The sequence below is a fragment of the Malaclemys terrapin genome, chromosome 2, assembly GCF_027887155.1.
Source record: "Malaclemys terrapin pileata isolate rMalTer1 chromosome 2, rMalTer1.hap1, whole genome shotgun sequence".
Taxonomy (NCBI): domain Eukaryota; kingdom Metazoa; phylum Chordata; order Testudines; family Emydidae; genus Malaclemys; species Malaclemys terrapin.
The window spans coordinates 153,758,414-153,774,095 of NC_071506.1; the positions used below are offsets into that span (position 1 = coordinate 153,758,414).

The following is a 15,682-nucleotide window of genomic DNA, read 5'->3' on the forward strand; positions in this document are numbered from 1 at the left end:
TTATGTATCAGGAGCCAACAATGCATTGGTTGCCAATACAATTCAAAGCAGAATTCAGAGTGGTGGTGGTGTTGCCTATAAAACCCTAAATGGTTTGAGACTTGGTTATCTAAGAGGTCACTTATTTCAGAGCCAGAGGTGAAAGTAAGCCGGTACGCCATATTGGGGCGGATCGACTTCCCCTGGCAGCAATTTAAAGGGCCTGGGGCTCCCAGCAGCGGCTGGAGCCCCAGGCCCTTTAAATTGCTGCCAGAGCCCTGGGGAAGCGGCGGAGGGGCTCGGGCGGCGATTTAAAGGGCCCGGGGTGCCTGTCGCAGCTACCGCCCTGGGCCCTTTAAATCGTCCCTGGAACCCTGGGGTAATGGTGGTGGGGCTCCAGCGGCTATTTAAAGGATCCAGGGCTGCAGCAGCCGCTACCGCCCCAGCAGCAGGGCTCCGGGGACGATTTAAAGGGTCTGGGGCTCCGGTAGTCGTTACTGCCCCGGGCCCTTTAAATCATCCCCTAAGCCTGCTGAAGCCCTGGGGTAGCGGCGGTGGAGCTCCAGAAGCTATTTAAAGGGTCCACGGCTGCAGCAGCTGCTACCGCCCCAGGCCCTTTAACTTGCCACTGGAGCACTACCAGTGGCCTCTACCAGAAGAGGTGGGGCCTTTAAATCCCCAGGCATTTTAAATCAGGATTTAAAGTGCCTGGGGTTCCACTGCGGTAGCAGCAGCTGGAGCCCCAGGCCCTTTAAATCACCCCCGGGGCACCCAGCCTCTGCAGCTGGTAGCTCCGGGGGTGATTTAAAGGGCCCGGGACTCCCAGATGCTGCTACCACAGCCCCAGCCCCGGGCCCTTTAAATTCTGATTTAAAGTGCCTGGGGATTTAAAGGCCCCGTCTCTTCTGGTAGAGGCTCCGCCCCCTCCTCAGGGCTCTGGAGTATTGGTAAGTCCTGTAAGTTACTTTCACCTCTGTTCAGAGCCTAAACTTAAGTTTCCAGACACTCTACAAAACTCATCTTTTTTTTCCTCACAGGCTTTGGGGAAGCCCAAGTCTATTTTATAGTCCCCATATTGGCTGGCACATGTATCAAGGGTAGGATGAGCAGCCCTTTGTTGTATTTCATTTTGTGTTTTATTTTATGGAATGGACAGAGCACAGAATGGGCATCTATAGAGGTTTGTATTAATCCAAATCAATGACAAAACATGACCATGACAATTTAAAAAAATGACTTAATTAGTTTCAGCTACTTCACCTGCCCAAATCACCGACCAATTTTTGTTTTACCACCTTACTTAATTTTTCATGTTTTTAAAAATGTCTGTTGCTTCCCCTCTGCTGGGTGGAAGACCCATTTTAAAAAAAGAGAATTATATTAGCAAAACACTGAAACTGTTATGTATTTGCCGTCAAAAGCATAAAGTAAACAAACCAGAAAAAATATTCTCATCTTAAACAGTGACATGTCGCTATAGTAGGTAAAAGATCCTCAAGTAAAGCAGTCATTTTTACGTTGCTAGTGTTTCTTTATTCCCCCACATACATGCTTTAAAAAAATCTGCTTTACTTCAGACCCTGAAGTAAGATACAGCTTTAAAGTGTTAGACAGGCCTCGTAAGAGGATTGTGTGGTTTTTGGATCTGAGAAACAGGGAGATGAAGAAATGTGTGCCACTAAGCATTTGGACTTCCCTGTTTAGAGTGAAAAAGCTTTGAAAAAGAGTTAAAAGGGGACATGTCACTAGTGTTTGATCTCTTGTGGGTTTGAGAAATTCTGAGATGACACAATTTTTTCCCCAAACAGCATTAAGAATACAGACTTAAAAAAAAGTGATTTCAATATAGCTCTCAGCTGGTATTGGTAGCCACTGTGACTGCCAACTGTGACAAGAAAATCACTACAGGATTCCTGACTCACTGGGCCAAGCTGGGAGCCACCCAAGCAATGAGTAAACTCAACTCTCCCCACACAGGATTACCATCTGTGGGTGCCCCAAACTAGTTCACTTCTGAAATCTGTCCAGCCTTGCTGAGGCTACTGGCGAAGGAATATAAGAATGGCCCTACTGGGTCAGACCAAAGGTCCATCTAGCCCAATATCCTGTCTTCCGACAGTGGCCAGTGCCAGGTGGCCCCGAGGGAATGAACAGAACAGGTAATCATCAAGTGATCCATTCCCTGTTGCCCATTCCCAGCTTCTGGCAAACAGAGGCTAGGGACACCATCCCTGCCCATCATGGCTAATAGCCATTGATGGACCTAGCCTCCATAAATTTATCTATTTCTTTTTTGAACCCTGTTATGGTCTTGGCCTTCACAACATCCTCTGGCAAGGAGTTCCACAGGCTGACTGTGTGTTTTGTGAAGAAATACTTTTTTGTTTTAAACATGCTTCCTATTCATTTCATTTGGCGACCCCTAGTTCTTGCATTATGAGAAGTAGTAAACAATGCTTCCTTATCTACTTTCTCTACACCAGTCATGATTTTATAGACCTCAATCATATCTCCCCTTAGCTGTCTCTTTTTCAAGTTGAAAAGTCCCAGTCTTATTAATCTCTCCTCATACGGAAGCTATTCCATACCCCTAATAATTTCCGTTGCCCTTTTCTGAACCTTTTCCAATTCCAATACATTTTTTTTTTGAGATGGGGCAACCACATCTGCACACAGTATTCAAGATGTGGATGTACCATGGATTTATACAGAGGCAACATGATATTTTCTGTCCTATTATCTATCCCTTTCTTAATGATTCCCAACATTCTGTTTGCTTTTTTGAATGCTGCTGCACATTGAGTGGATGTTTTCAGAAAACTATCCACAATGACTCCAAGATCTCTTTCTTGAGTGGTAACAGCTAATTTAGACCCCCATCATTTCATATGTATAGTTGGGATTTTGCTTTCCAATGTGCATTACTTTGCATTCATCAACATTAAATTTCATCTGCCATTTTGTTGCCCAGTCACCCAGTTTTGAGAGATCCTTTTGTAGCTCTTCGTAGTTTGCCTGGGTCTTAACTATCTTTAGTAATTTTGTATCATCTGCAAATGTTGCCACCTCACTGTTTACCCCTTTTTCCAGAACAGACCCCTGGGAGACACCACTATTTACCTCTCTCCATTCTGAAAACTGACCATTTATACCTACCCTTTGTTTCCTATCTTTTAACCAGTTACCAATTCATGAGAGCACCTTCCCTCTTATCCTGTGGCAGCTTACTTTGTGTAAGAACCTTTGGTGAGGGACCTTGTCAAAGGCTTTCTGAAAATCTAAGTACACTATATCCACTGGATCCCCTTGGTCCACATGCTTGTTGACCCCCTCAAAGAATTCTAGTAGATTAGTAAGCCATGATTTCCCTTTACTAAAGCCACGTTGACTCTTCCTCAACAAATTATGCTCATCTATATGTCTGACAATATTATTCTTTATTATAATTTCAACCAGTTTGCCCAGTACCGAAGTCAGGCTTACAGGCCTGTAATTGCCAGGATCACCTCTGGAGCCCTTTTTAAAAATTGGCATCACATTAGCTATCCTCCAGTCATCTGGTACAGAAGCTGATTTAAATGATAGGTTACAGACTACAGTTAGAAGTTCTGCAATTTCACATGAGTTCCTTCAGAACTCTTGGGTGAATACCATCTGGTCCTGGTGACTTATTGCTGTTTAATTTATCAATTTGTTCCAAAACCTCCTCTAAAGATACCTCACTCTAGGACAGTTCCTCTGTCACCTAAAAAGAATGTCTCAGGTTTGGGAATCTCCCTCACATCCTCAGCCGTGAAGAGCGATGCAAAGAATTCATTTAGTTTCTCCACAATGGCCTTATCGTCCTTGAGTGCTCCTTTAGCACCTCCATTGTTCAGTGGCCCCACTGGTTGTTTAGCGGGCTTCCTGCTTCTGATGTACTTAAAAAGAATTTGCTATTACTTTTTGAGTCTTTGGCTAACTGTTCCTCAAATTCTTTTTTGGTCTTCCTAATTGTATTTTTACACTTCATTTGCCAGTGTTTATGCTCCTTTCTCTTTTCCTCACTAGGATTTAACTTCCACTTTTTAAAGGGTGCCTTTTGCCTCTCACTGCTTCTTTTACTTTGTTGTTTAGCCACAGCAGCTCTTTTTTGGTTCTCTACGTTTTTTAATTTGGGGTATACATTTAAGTTGAGCCTCTATTATGGTGGCTTTAAAAAGTTTCCATGCAGCTTGCAGAGACTTCACTTTTGGCACTGTACCCTCAGTTTTTGTGTAGTTCCCCTTTCTGAAATTAAATGCTACAGTGTTGGGCTGCTGTGGTGTTTTTCCTGCCACAGGGATATTAAATTTAATTATATTATGGTCACTATTACCCAAGCTGTATTCACCTCTTGGACCAGATCCTGTGCTCCACTTAGGACTAGATCAAGAATTGCGTCTCCTCTGTTGGGTTCCAGGACCAGCTGCTCCAAGAAGCAGTCATTTAAGGTGTCAAGAAACTTTATCTCTGCATCCCGTCCTGAGGTGACATGTACCCAGTCAATATGGGGATAATTGAAATCCCCCATTATTATTATTATTATTGAGTTTTTTATTTCAATAGCCTCTTTAATCTCCCTGAGCATTTCACAGTCATTATCACCATCCTGTCAGGTGGTCGGTAATATATCCCTACTGCTATATTCTTCTTATTAGAGCATGGAATTTCTATCCATAGAGATTCTATGGTACAGTTTGATTCATTTACGATTTTTACTTCATTCGATTCTACGCTTTCTTTCACACATAATGCCACATGTCCCGTGAAAAGGATTGACATAAATCACTTCTAAATTTTACGAACTCAGAGGCCAGGGTTTTCTACATACTGTGGATAATGGATACCCATCCTATGAAACCCAAGATTGCTGGTAATGTTATCTGATGAAAAGAGGCTAAGAGATAAACCCACCTAAAACTCGAAGACTGGCTGAAGATGAAACCGAACCCATATCGTTTGCAGCTATACAGGTATAGATACCATCGTCGTCTGTGGTCACACCAATGATTTTCAAGGATGCCTCTCCTAAATCACTGCAAAACACATTAGAATCAATCAGGGAGTTCCATGTCCTATTTAGAAGTCTCCAGCTCTCAACGCATCTTACATACAAATTCAGCACTCTTACAATACACACCCACCAACTCCACTAAATAATGGTACATCCTATCTCTGAGCATTTCAGAATGACATCTTGCAGATTCACATTAGAGTCAAAATCTTCATCTGCCAACTGGTCTCCCTTTCGCAAGAGGATCAAGAATTTCCCTTTTCTCCTGCCATCCTGAAGTCTCCATTTTGTAGCAACTTTTGTGTCAGGGAGTCCCCTATGGAACCATTTAATACCGCCCTCCCCTGGCAGAGAGATCAGCACACACACTCGGGAGTACTGTGCTGTCATTCCATCACCAGGCTGGTCACGGCACAAATCTGTGTGTCATCCAATTGCTTAAAGCATAATGAAACTTTCTGCCACAACATTTGCTTGACCATCTCATGTCAGGAAAACACTGGATTTTATTTTTTTCAAAAAGGGCTAGGAACATTTAATTAGTCTTACTCTCAGTTCATTCAATCACCACCTCAGTATTTTAAGTCACCAAAAATAAGTGAATGTAGTGACTATGAAATAGAGGACTAATAACTATAGCTTGAGTCAGGTGTCAGCACTGTATCGGCTTCTCATTCAGGTCTGCCAAGGAACCTCAACACCGCAAAACCCCTTCTATTCCAGCTTTATGCTTCTCTGGAGCAGAGATTGTGTTTGGACAAACATCCATCTAGCAGAAAATCTCACTTCTGCATTCAAATTTGTACTTGCTATTATTGCAAGTACCACTAAAGTTTCCAATAACTGAAAGTTTATTCAATGAACACCTCAGTATTATTTCCTCCCTATCTGTTCAGGATATTTACGTTGTGCATTGGACAGCACTCTGTGAGTAACCAGTTAGCCAGTTCTCCCCGTTGGTGTGGGTCTCGAACAGCAGCAAGGGAGAAGGAAACAATCAATCAATCAATAAGGAAAGTGTGATGGAGCCACAACAATTGCCAGGCAGACTTAAGCAGCTGCAGTATCTTAAACTTCTTTTAACTGATTTTTTTCAAAATTGGCTACTTTTGACAGTAGTATCCCTTAAACTCTCAGCCCTTGTTTTGAAATCAACAATGCTTAGATCAGTGGTCCCAAAACTTTTTACCTTGTGCGCCCCCTCCTGGGCCAGGAGAAGGGCCATGGCCCCGGGGGCGAGGAAGGGAAGATACATGGACGGGGTAAAGGGGCCAAGGCTGGGGGCCACAACTGAGGGAGGGGCTGAGAGCAGAGCCTTGGCAGCCCTGACACTGAGCGTGGGGCCTGAAACCAGGGCCGAGCCAGGAGCGGAGATAGGTGGCACTCCCTCCCCCACCCCTGTGCAGGCTGGCCCGGGCCCCAGCCGTGCCTCCCCAAACGTTCCTTCACACCCCCCTAGGGAGGCATGCCCCAATTTGGGGACCTCTGGCTTAGATAAAGAGCCAGAGCCCCTCCAGCAGTGACTCCTCTACAATTTCACAAAGACATGAAATATTTCATCACAAAACCTTTAGGTCAGCTACACTCCGTTACAATTCCCTGCAGTCCCTCCTCCAGAACAAATCCTGCATTAATGCTGCTTGCTGAGACTATGGTTAATTCCTGAGATTTTCAAGATGTGTGAAGGTACCTCTAATGCCCCTGTCCAAAACAAACACACACTCACCCACACACAACACTGTATGATTTCTGGATTATTAGCAAACTGGAGGATTGGCAGCTAAAGCCTATTATGCACAATCAAAGCACACACAGGAATTTGCACTCCATTTTATTTATTTGGGGTTGGGGGAGGGAATGGAAAAAGTGAAATGGGACTGAAGACAATGCCCCACACTGCAAAGAAAACAAGTCATTCTGCTCTCCACAGAACTCTCCCCTTCAGAATGCTGAAACAGCGAACACACTACTGTACCTGTACAAAATGCTGTAGTGACTGTCATTGCTTAGGGTGTTATGATCAGGACCCTTCCAGGTTACTGAAGCTTTCGGGCGACCACAGACTTTACACCTAAAAACGATGGTCTCTCCTGTCTCACATGTGACCTCACCCAATGGTATTATAAACTCTGGGGGAACTGGAAAAGGAAAAGAAATTACAATAAGTGTACTGAAGTTTCCCCCCCTTTCATCCTGCCCTTCCATCATTCCAAGATAAAGCACTGTATTTACACGTTTGGGGCCTTTCCCTCTCCCCTTGAAATACTTATTCCACATGTCCAATTGAAGCCTATAGGGTCAAGTGGTTAGACCAAGCAACTGGGACTCTGCAGAGTTCTAATCCTTGTCACCCATTCTCTGCATGAACTTGGGCAAAATGTTTTGCCCTTGTTATGCCTGATGCTACCCACAAAGATCTAACTGAAAACTAAACACTATCTGAGATGAGTTTCCTGAGTAAATGCTATAGCGAGTGATCTAAATGGATGTGCTGAGGTTTTGGGTTTTTTTTAAAAGAAGTCTTAGCATGTGTAACTCCATTCATCTGAAACCAAGTCCAATCTAATGTCAGGATGAGCCTGAGTAACCCCAAGGAATGAGAAGAGATGAGAAGGTTACTCACCTTGTGCAGTAACTGAGGTTCTTTGAGATGGTTGTCCCTGTGGGAGCTTCACTTTAGGTGTCTTGGTGTCCTGCACTTCTTGTTAGAGACTTGTGGTAGCAATGCCCCGGTTGGTTGCACACGTGCGGCAGCCAGCTTGCACCACTCTGAGTGGCTACCCCGCGAGCGCAGCCAACTGCCACCCAGTTCCTTCTCTACCCGAGGATCGAGCCGGAACTCTGAAGCAGAGGGGAGGAGGGTGGGTAGTGGAGCACCCACAGGGAATACCATCTCAAAGAACCTCAGTTACTGCACAAGGTGACAAGTATCAGGGGGTAGCCGTGTTAGTCTGTATCTACAAAAACAACAAAGAGTCTGGTGGCACCTTAAAGACTAACAGATTTATTTGGGCATAAGCTTTCGTGAGTATAAACCTCACTTCTTCGGATGCATCCGAAGAAGTGAGGTTTATACTCACGAAAGCTTATGCCCAAATAAATCTGTTAGTCTTTAAGGTGCCACCAGACTCTTTGTTGTTTTTGCACAAGGTGAGTAACCTTCTCTTCTTCTTCGAGGAGTGTCCCTTTGGGTGCTCCACTTTAGGTGATTGAAGAGCAGTGCCCCTTGGTGGAGAGGAGGGGCTTTGGAGTTGATGTATGTATGGTGGAGAGCACTGATAGATCAAAGTGAGCGTCTGCAGCTGACTGCTGTTCCAGGGCATAGCGTTTGGTGAAAGCATGGTGCGATGCCCAGGTATCTGCTTTACAAATATCAGTTATAGATACATGTCTGAGAAAGGCTATGGATGTGAACATAGCTCTAGTGGAGTGTGTGCGAAGTCCAGAAGGAGCTTGCACATTGTAATTTTGGTACCATCGTTTGATACAATTAGAGATCCATTTAGAAAGTCTCTGTTTGGAAATGGTTTGGCTTCTTGATCATTCTGTTGTGGATATGAATAGTCTGGATAATTTTCTGAATGTTTTTGTTCTCCCTATGTAGAATAGCCAGAGCTCTGCGGATGTCTAGCATGTGAAGGGATGCCTCCCAGTTTTTGGCATGCAGCTTGGGAAAGAATACAGGTAAGTAAATGGGTTCATTGAGATGGAAGAGGGGGCAACCTTGGGTATGAATTTAGGGTGTAGGCGTAGAATGATTTTGTCCTTGAGGAATGTGGTATAAGGTGGGTGAGCCATTGGGGCACCCAGCTCTCCCACCCTTCATTCTGATGCGATAGCTACTAGAAGGACGACCTTCATGGATAAGTCTAGGAATGGGCAAGTTGCTAGCGGTTCAAAGGGTTTGCCCATGAGGGCATGGAGAACAAGGTTGAGGTCCTACATAGGGGTCGGGTCTGTTAATGTGGGGTAAGTGTTCTCTATACCCTTGAGAAAGGGCTTAGTTAGTGGATGGGTGAAGACCGTGAATCCGTCCACCTCGTTGTGAAAGTGGTGATGGCTGATAAATGCACGCTGAGTGAGCTAGTCAAGAGGCCAGATTTTTTTTGAGTATGAATATGTAATCAAGGATAGTGGGTAACAGGGCCAATTGTGGAATGATTTGCTTGTCTCGGCACCAGATAGAGAATCTTTTCCACTTGTGTGTGTATGTTTTTCATGTGGAGAGACGTCGGCTGTTAAGTAGAATGTTTTGGACCTCCTTGGAACAGCATGTTTTGAGTTCTGTCATCCCTGGATTAGCCATGCCTTGAGACGAAGTGCTGGAATGTTGGGGTGACGGAGGCGTCCTGTATGCTGTGTCAGTAGGTGAGGCAGGAGGGGAAGGGTTCATGATCTGACAGCCACTGGCAGGGCCGGCTCCAGGCACCAGCCTACCAAGCATGTGCTTGGGGCAGCACCTGGAAGGGGGCGGCGCTCAGGGTTGGTTTTTTTTTTTTTTTTTTTTTTTTTAAACATACTGGGGCTGTTGGGGCGCCCGGCGGCACTCCAGCCGAGAGCGGGGCCGGTACTGGGCTCGCCGCCCTCCCCTAGGCGCTCCGGCCGGCCGGGGAGAGCGGGGCCCTGGCCGGGCTGGCCGCCCTTCCCGCAGCACTCCGGCCGGCTGGGGAGAGCGGGGCCGTGGCCGGGCTCGGCGCCCTCCCCTGCTGCGCTCCCCACCGGAGGGGGGCGGGGGGCGGCGGGAGGCTTTTTTGCCTGGGGCGGCAAAAAAGCCAGAGCCAGCCCTGGCCACTGGGGTCAGGTATGGGAACCATGTTAGTCTGGGCCATGTTGGTGTAATCAAGATGACTCTGGATTTGTCTTGTCTGATCTTGTGAAAGACACGACTCAACAGGAGTATCAGGGGGAAGAGGTACAGGAGCGGGGCCTCCCACCTGATGAGGAAGGCGTTTCCGAAAGAGTGGCTGGCTCATTACAGAAGCAGCTTTTCCTCTCCTGGAATTGACACCTCCTCATCTATTATTGGGAGTGGACTACATCCACCCTGATTGAATTGGCCCTGTCAACACTGGTTCTCCACTTACCAAGTAACTCCCTGCTCTCCATGTGTCAGTATATAATGCCTGCATCTGTAACTTTCACTCTATGCATCTGAAGAAGTGAGGTTTTTACCCACGAAAGCTTACGCCCAAATAAATCTGTTAGTCTTTAAGGTGCCACCAGACTCCTTGTTGTTTTTGTAGATACAGACTAACACGGCTACCCCCTGATACTTCGAAAGAGTTGTGTCCCAGTTTTGCTCGGGAGCAGTACTGTGGGCATTTGGCATTGTGGGTCGTGGTGAAAAGGTCTATTGAGGGGAATCCCCATTGTCGGACTAGAATTTGCAGAATTTGTGGGTCTAGTTCCCACTCGTGCGTCCGTGAGAAGTTCCTGCTGAGGTCATCTGCTGTGGCATTCTGGTTTCCAGGAAGTAGGATGCCATGATGTCTATGTTGTTGGAGATGCACCATTGCCAGAGGCGGACTGCTTCTGTGCAGAGCAGGTAAGATTGGGCCCCTCCTTGGCGATTTATATAAAACATAGTCGCCACGTTGTCCGTGAGAATCTGGACAGTTTTGTTGCGGATCAAGGGGAGAAAGTGATGGCTAGTGTTTGGAACTGCTTGGAGCTCCAGTAGATTTATGTGGAGATTTAACTCCTCTAGGCACCATCAGCCCTGGATGGGGTTCTCAGCCAAGTGTGCCCCCCATCCTACCAGAGAGGCATCCGTGGTGATAGTGACTGATGGGGTTTCCCTTTGGAAGGGAAGGCCTGAGCAGACATTTGTTTGGTTTGTCCACCATGTGAGCGAGTCTTTCACTCTGCTGGGCACTGTAAGCCGTCTGTTGATCGAGTGTCTGTAAGGAATGTAGACAGTGCGTAGCCAGGTTTGTAGACCTCTCATATGTAGCCTGGCATGTTTCACGACAAATGTGGTAGCCGACATGTGTCCGAGAAGTTGTAGGCATGTTCTGACAGATGTTTGTGGGCTGTGTCTTACTGTTGTGACTAGATTTATTAAGGCAAGAAACCATTGTTGGGGTAGCCGTGCTGATGCCATGACACAGTGGCGGTGTGCCCCTATAAAGTCCAGTTGTTGGGTTGGGATCAGGGTGGATTTCTGTAAGTTGGTTTGTAAATAGGGTTGGAGTGGTGTGAGTGGCGTGAACTGCCTCGTCGTATGTCAGTGCTTTTAGCAGGCAGTCATCTAGACAGGGAATATGGTCACACCCTGCTTGCGAATATGTGCTGCTGCAATGGCCAGTACGTTGGAAAAAACCCTGGGAGTCGTAGAGAGGCCGAAGGGAAGTACCTTGTACTGGTAGTGTAGGTTGCTCAGAGTGAATCGTAGGAATCTCCGATGCGCCAGGTGGTTAGTGACGTGAAAGTAAGCATCCTGTAGGTTGAGGGACGAGAGCCAATCTCCTTTCTCCAATGCCAGAATTATGGTTGCTAGGGTTACCATCTTGAAGTGCTGTGTTCTCACAAACTTGTTCAGTTTGCATAAGTCCAGAATGGGCCTCCGTCCACCTGTTTTCTTCGGAGTGAGAAAGTAATGAGAGTAGAACCCCCACCCGCTGTGCTGAACCAGTACTGGTTCCACAGCACCTAATTGCAGGAGATGCTGTATTTCCTGCGGTAACAGGTACTCGTGAGATGGGTCCCTGAAGAGGGATGGGGAAGGAGAGTGGGTAGGTGGAATGGAAAGAAAGGGGATGGAATAGCTTTTCTGTCTAATTTCCAGAACCCACTTGTCTGTAGTGATGGTTCTCCAGACGGGGTAAAAGGGTGTAAGGTGGTCCTCAAAGGGGCTGGAAATTAGAGGTGACTCTGGAAGTGGAGAATGTGGGGCTCTTGTGTCCTCGGCCGACACTTCAAAGCGTTTGCCTAGAAGTGGATGGCTGAGACGTAGACGAATGCTCCTGCGTCTGACAGCATCTTGTCTGGCGCTGTTTGCGGCACTGATCATAATGTCGTTGAGGCTGAGTGTATGGGGCAGGATGAAATAGTTGGTTGTAGAATCTGCCCTGTTTCTTCCTTGTTCGCAGGGATACAGATTCCAAGTGTCTTTCGTGTTGCATGGGAGTCCTTCGGGGTGTGTAAGGAGATGTTTGTGCTCTCTGCAAACAATTTTTGCCCCTCAGAAGGTAAGTGCTCTACTGTCACCTGAACTTCCCTGGGGAAGCCGGAGAGATGGAGCCATGAAGCCTTCCGCATACAATGGATGGCGATGGAGCGAGGTGCCGTATCAGCAGAATCTAGAGAGGCCTGCAGGGCAGTTTTGGCGATGAGGAAACCTTCTGCTATATTGGCTTTATATTGTTCTTTTTTGTTAGTTGGGATGTGGTCAATAAAAGATGACATCTGAGAAAAAAATGTTGTGTGTGTACTTGGCCAGTAACGCAGAATAGTTTGCTATGCAAAACTGGAGGGTTGCTGATGAATAGGCTTTCCTGCTGAAGAGGTCTAGGCATTTCCAATCTTTATTATAAGGATTGGTTTCGGTTTGACGTTGCTTCCCCCTCTAACACCAATGAGTTTGCAGTAGGGTTGGTAAACAAAACTCAGCTCCTTTAGCAGGCACATAGTACTTCTTGTCAGATCACTTACAAGAAAGAGGGGCTGTGGCTGGAGTCTGCCATACGGTTTTTGCTGGGGCCATGATGGCAGCATAAATGGATAGCGCTATCTTGGCTGACGGAGAAGCTTGCAATATGTCTGTCAGCTTATGTTGAGTCTCTGGTAACTCAGCCAATGAGATGTCTAGTGAATCAGCTACTTTTTAAAACAAATCCTGAAAGGATTTGAAGTCATCTCCCAATGTGTGTGTGTGTGTGTGCGGGGCGGTGGGGGGACGCCATTATTGTTTCGTCCAGAGACGAAGTCAGGATGTGGGTAGGTGGGAGAGTGTCACCCTCCGGCCTGTCGACAGATTCTTCAGATTCCTCCTCCAGCAGTTCTGGGGAAGCTGGAGCAGATGGAGGTGATTGCTGTGTCCTGGATGGATTGGATGGCTGGGTGATTTGGGCTCTGTATAATGCCCAGGGGTACCAGCATGCCCACTGCGGTGGGAAGGCCATGGGAGGGGACACCCATTGTGGGGCTTGCCAACCCACGCCCTGTGGCCGAGTGGGTCCAGGTTTAGGAGAGGAGTGGTGAGGTGTTCCCACTCCTGTCTCCACTTCCTCCTCTTCATCAGCGGAGAGAGGAGGGGCCGAGCTAGCGAGTGTAGTGATAAAGCTTGGCCCTGACTCTGGCCGGAATGCCATTGGTGCCAAAGAGCGGGTGGATGCAATGAAGAGGTCTGCATGGCTGACAGACTGTTGCGGTACCGGGAGACTCAGTGCTGGCAGCACAGGAAAGCTGGGAACCAGAGGGAGCGTTGTCGGTGCTGCAGACTTGTCACATTGTATTGGTGAAGCAGGCGCCACAGCGCTGTGCTGTGCCTGAAGTTTCTGTTCCCTCAGTGCCAAGCTATGAGACTTAGTTTTGCTGCTATGAGAGCGAGACCGCACAGAGTCTTTTGTTCCTTGGGACGTCTCAGTACCAGACGGTCCTGGTGCCTTGCGGTCCGGTGCTCTGGGTGCTTTTGATACCGCGGCAGTTTTTGTGGTCAGCGATTGCTTTTTTGGAGGTGTGGCGAGGAGTGAGACCGCTTTTTTGTGGATTTGGTAGGACCAGGGTCCTTAGCAGCCATTTTTGAAGAGGACCCCACATCTCAGGCAGCTGCAGGTGAGGATGGGCGAGGAGGTGTCCTGGACTAAGGGTCGGAGGGATCTCCTCCTCATTAAAAGTTTTAATTGGAGGTCCCTGGCCTTTCTTGTCCACACTGTGAGTTTCTTGCAGTGGGGACACTTTTGGGTAGTGTGTGTCTACCCCACTGCGATTGGCCGCCTGTCACTGGTATTGAGAGTCTGAAGGTCAGACAGTGCTTGAAACCTGGAGAGCCAGGCATGTCTGAGAGGCTAGCTGAATGAAGAACGGGAATAGTCCCAGTCTAATGCCTCTTCGGCGGCTGCCTGCCAGAGGCAGGGAGAAAAACGGGAAAGTGTTTTTTTTTATAAATGTGAAAAATGAAAAAAAAAATGAATGGAGAGATAAACAATGAGGAAAATTAACTGAGAAAAGAGCAGAGATTAAAGGAACATGAGAGTAGATAAGGGCGCTGCTGTCGTTCCGACTGAAACCAAGGGCAGTAGAGAAGGAATTGGGTAGTGGTTGGCTGTGTGCATGGGGTAGCTGCTCGGAGTGGTGCAAGATTACTGCCGCGTGTGCGCGGCCAATTGGGGCACTGCTACCACAAGTCTCCGACTAGAAGTGCAGGGCACCAAGACACCTAAAGTGGAGCACCCACAGGGAAACTCCTCGAAGACAAAACCTAAGGTACCTAGGAAATTATGTTCTCTTCAAGATCTGGGCCTTGCCAGAGCAATCCATGTCTTCAACACCTCACAACTGGATTATTGGATAGCATTTATATTTGAAGATCACTCAGAAGCCAGAGCTGGTGCAGAATGCTGTACTCAATCCAATATAAAGCAACAGAGGGTCCTGTGACACCTTTAAGACTAACAGAAGTATTGGAGCATAAGCTTTCATGGGTGAATGCCCATTCACCCATGAAAGCTTATGCTCCAATACTTCTGTTAGTCTTAAAGGTGTCACAGGACCCTCTGTTGCTTTTTTACAGATTCAGACTAACACGGCTACCCCTCTGATACTTCAATCCAATATGTGAATGTTAGCAAAGTTCAGCAAACACACAGGTTTTCTGTTTACTCGTAGGTCAGATCAGCCCTTGCATTTGAGGTGCTCTTGTTAACATTCCCTAGATTTGAAGGTGAGGGAATGGAGGCATGGCATTCTTGGGGGAAGGGTTCTCAATTCTAGATCTTGTTTTCCCCCATGTCCAACTCAGCCTGGATTTTACCGGCCTTCTGTGTTCAATACAAGACCCATCTCTTTTTTCAGGCGTAAGCCATATTGGGTAGGGAGAGGAAAGAAGTGGATGAGAATCTGTTAGCAGTGGTGTCTTTGCCCATTTCTTAAAGGTATGTTATACAGTACAATATGTATTCATTATTATTTAATTGTGGATATATGCCCAAAGTTCCAAGATAATATCACAGCACATACTTCATGGACTGCCTCCCTTCTCCAAAAAACCTTCAAGCTTTTAAGATACAATACAGTCAATTCCTGATGTCTGTCACATCAAGCAAGTGACTATTTTTGGTGATGAAGCAACGAGGAGTGGTTTCTCCTACACTCAAAAATCCCGTTAGCAGATACAATGCAAAGTATGTTTTCCTCAAACTACAGTTACTATGGCTTTTAATTATTAGAACAACTTACCATCATAAATGTAGTTGGGGTTGAGAAGCTGGAAATGAGAGAAAGAGAATTAATTATTTCTTTCAAGTAACATTCTTAAAACCAATATTATTTCCAATAGTCTAAAATGAAAACCATTTAGCATGGCGATGGGTTTTAGTCAGACCCACAAAAGCACAGAAGCAGCTGCAACTCAGTGTTTTGGCACCCATACCACTCTCCCCATATTCACTTTGGAATGGCATCACAGTCCCAAACTGGAGGATCACTTCCACATGCTCTGAATTTGGA

General features: G+C 46.5%; 1 protein-coding gene across 2 annotated transcripts in view; it reads right to left on the reverse strand.

Moving 5' to 3' along the window:
• The window catches only part of TRIO (trio Rho guanine nucleotide exchange factor), a 433,666-nt gene that overhangs the window by 8,956 nt on the left and 409,028 nt on the right, over positions 1-15,682 (reverse strand). For both annotated transcript variants that reach the window (XM_054017964.1, XM_054017965.1), the window contains exons 51-53: positions 15,413-15,440; positions 6,990-7,152; positions 4,915-5,036 (exon numbers count right to left, since the gene is read on the reverse strand). In XM_054017964.1, coding sequence (XP_053873939.1) covers positions 4,915-5,036; positions 6,990-7,152; positions 15,413-15,440 — 313 coding nt within the window. The remainder of the gene's footprint in view (positions 1-4,914; positions 5,037-6,989; positions 7,153-15,412; positions 15,441-15,682) is intronic.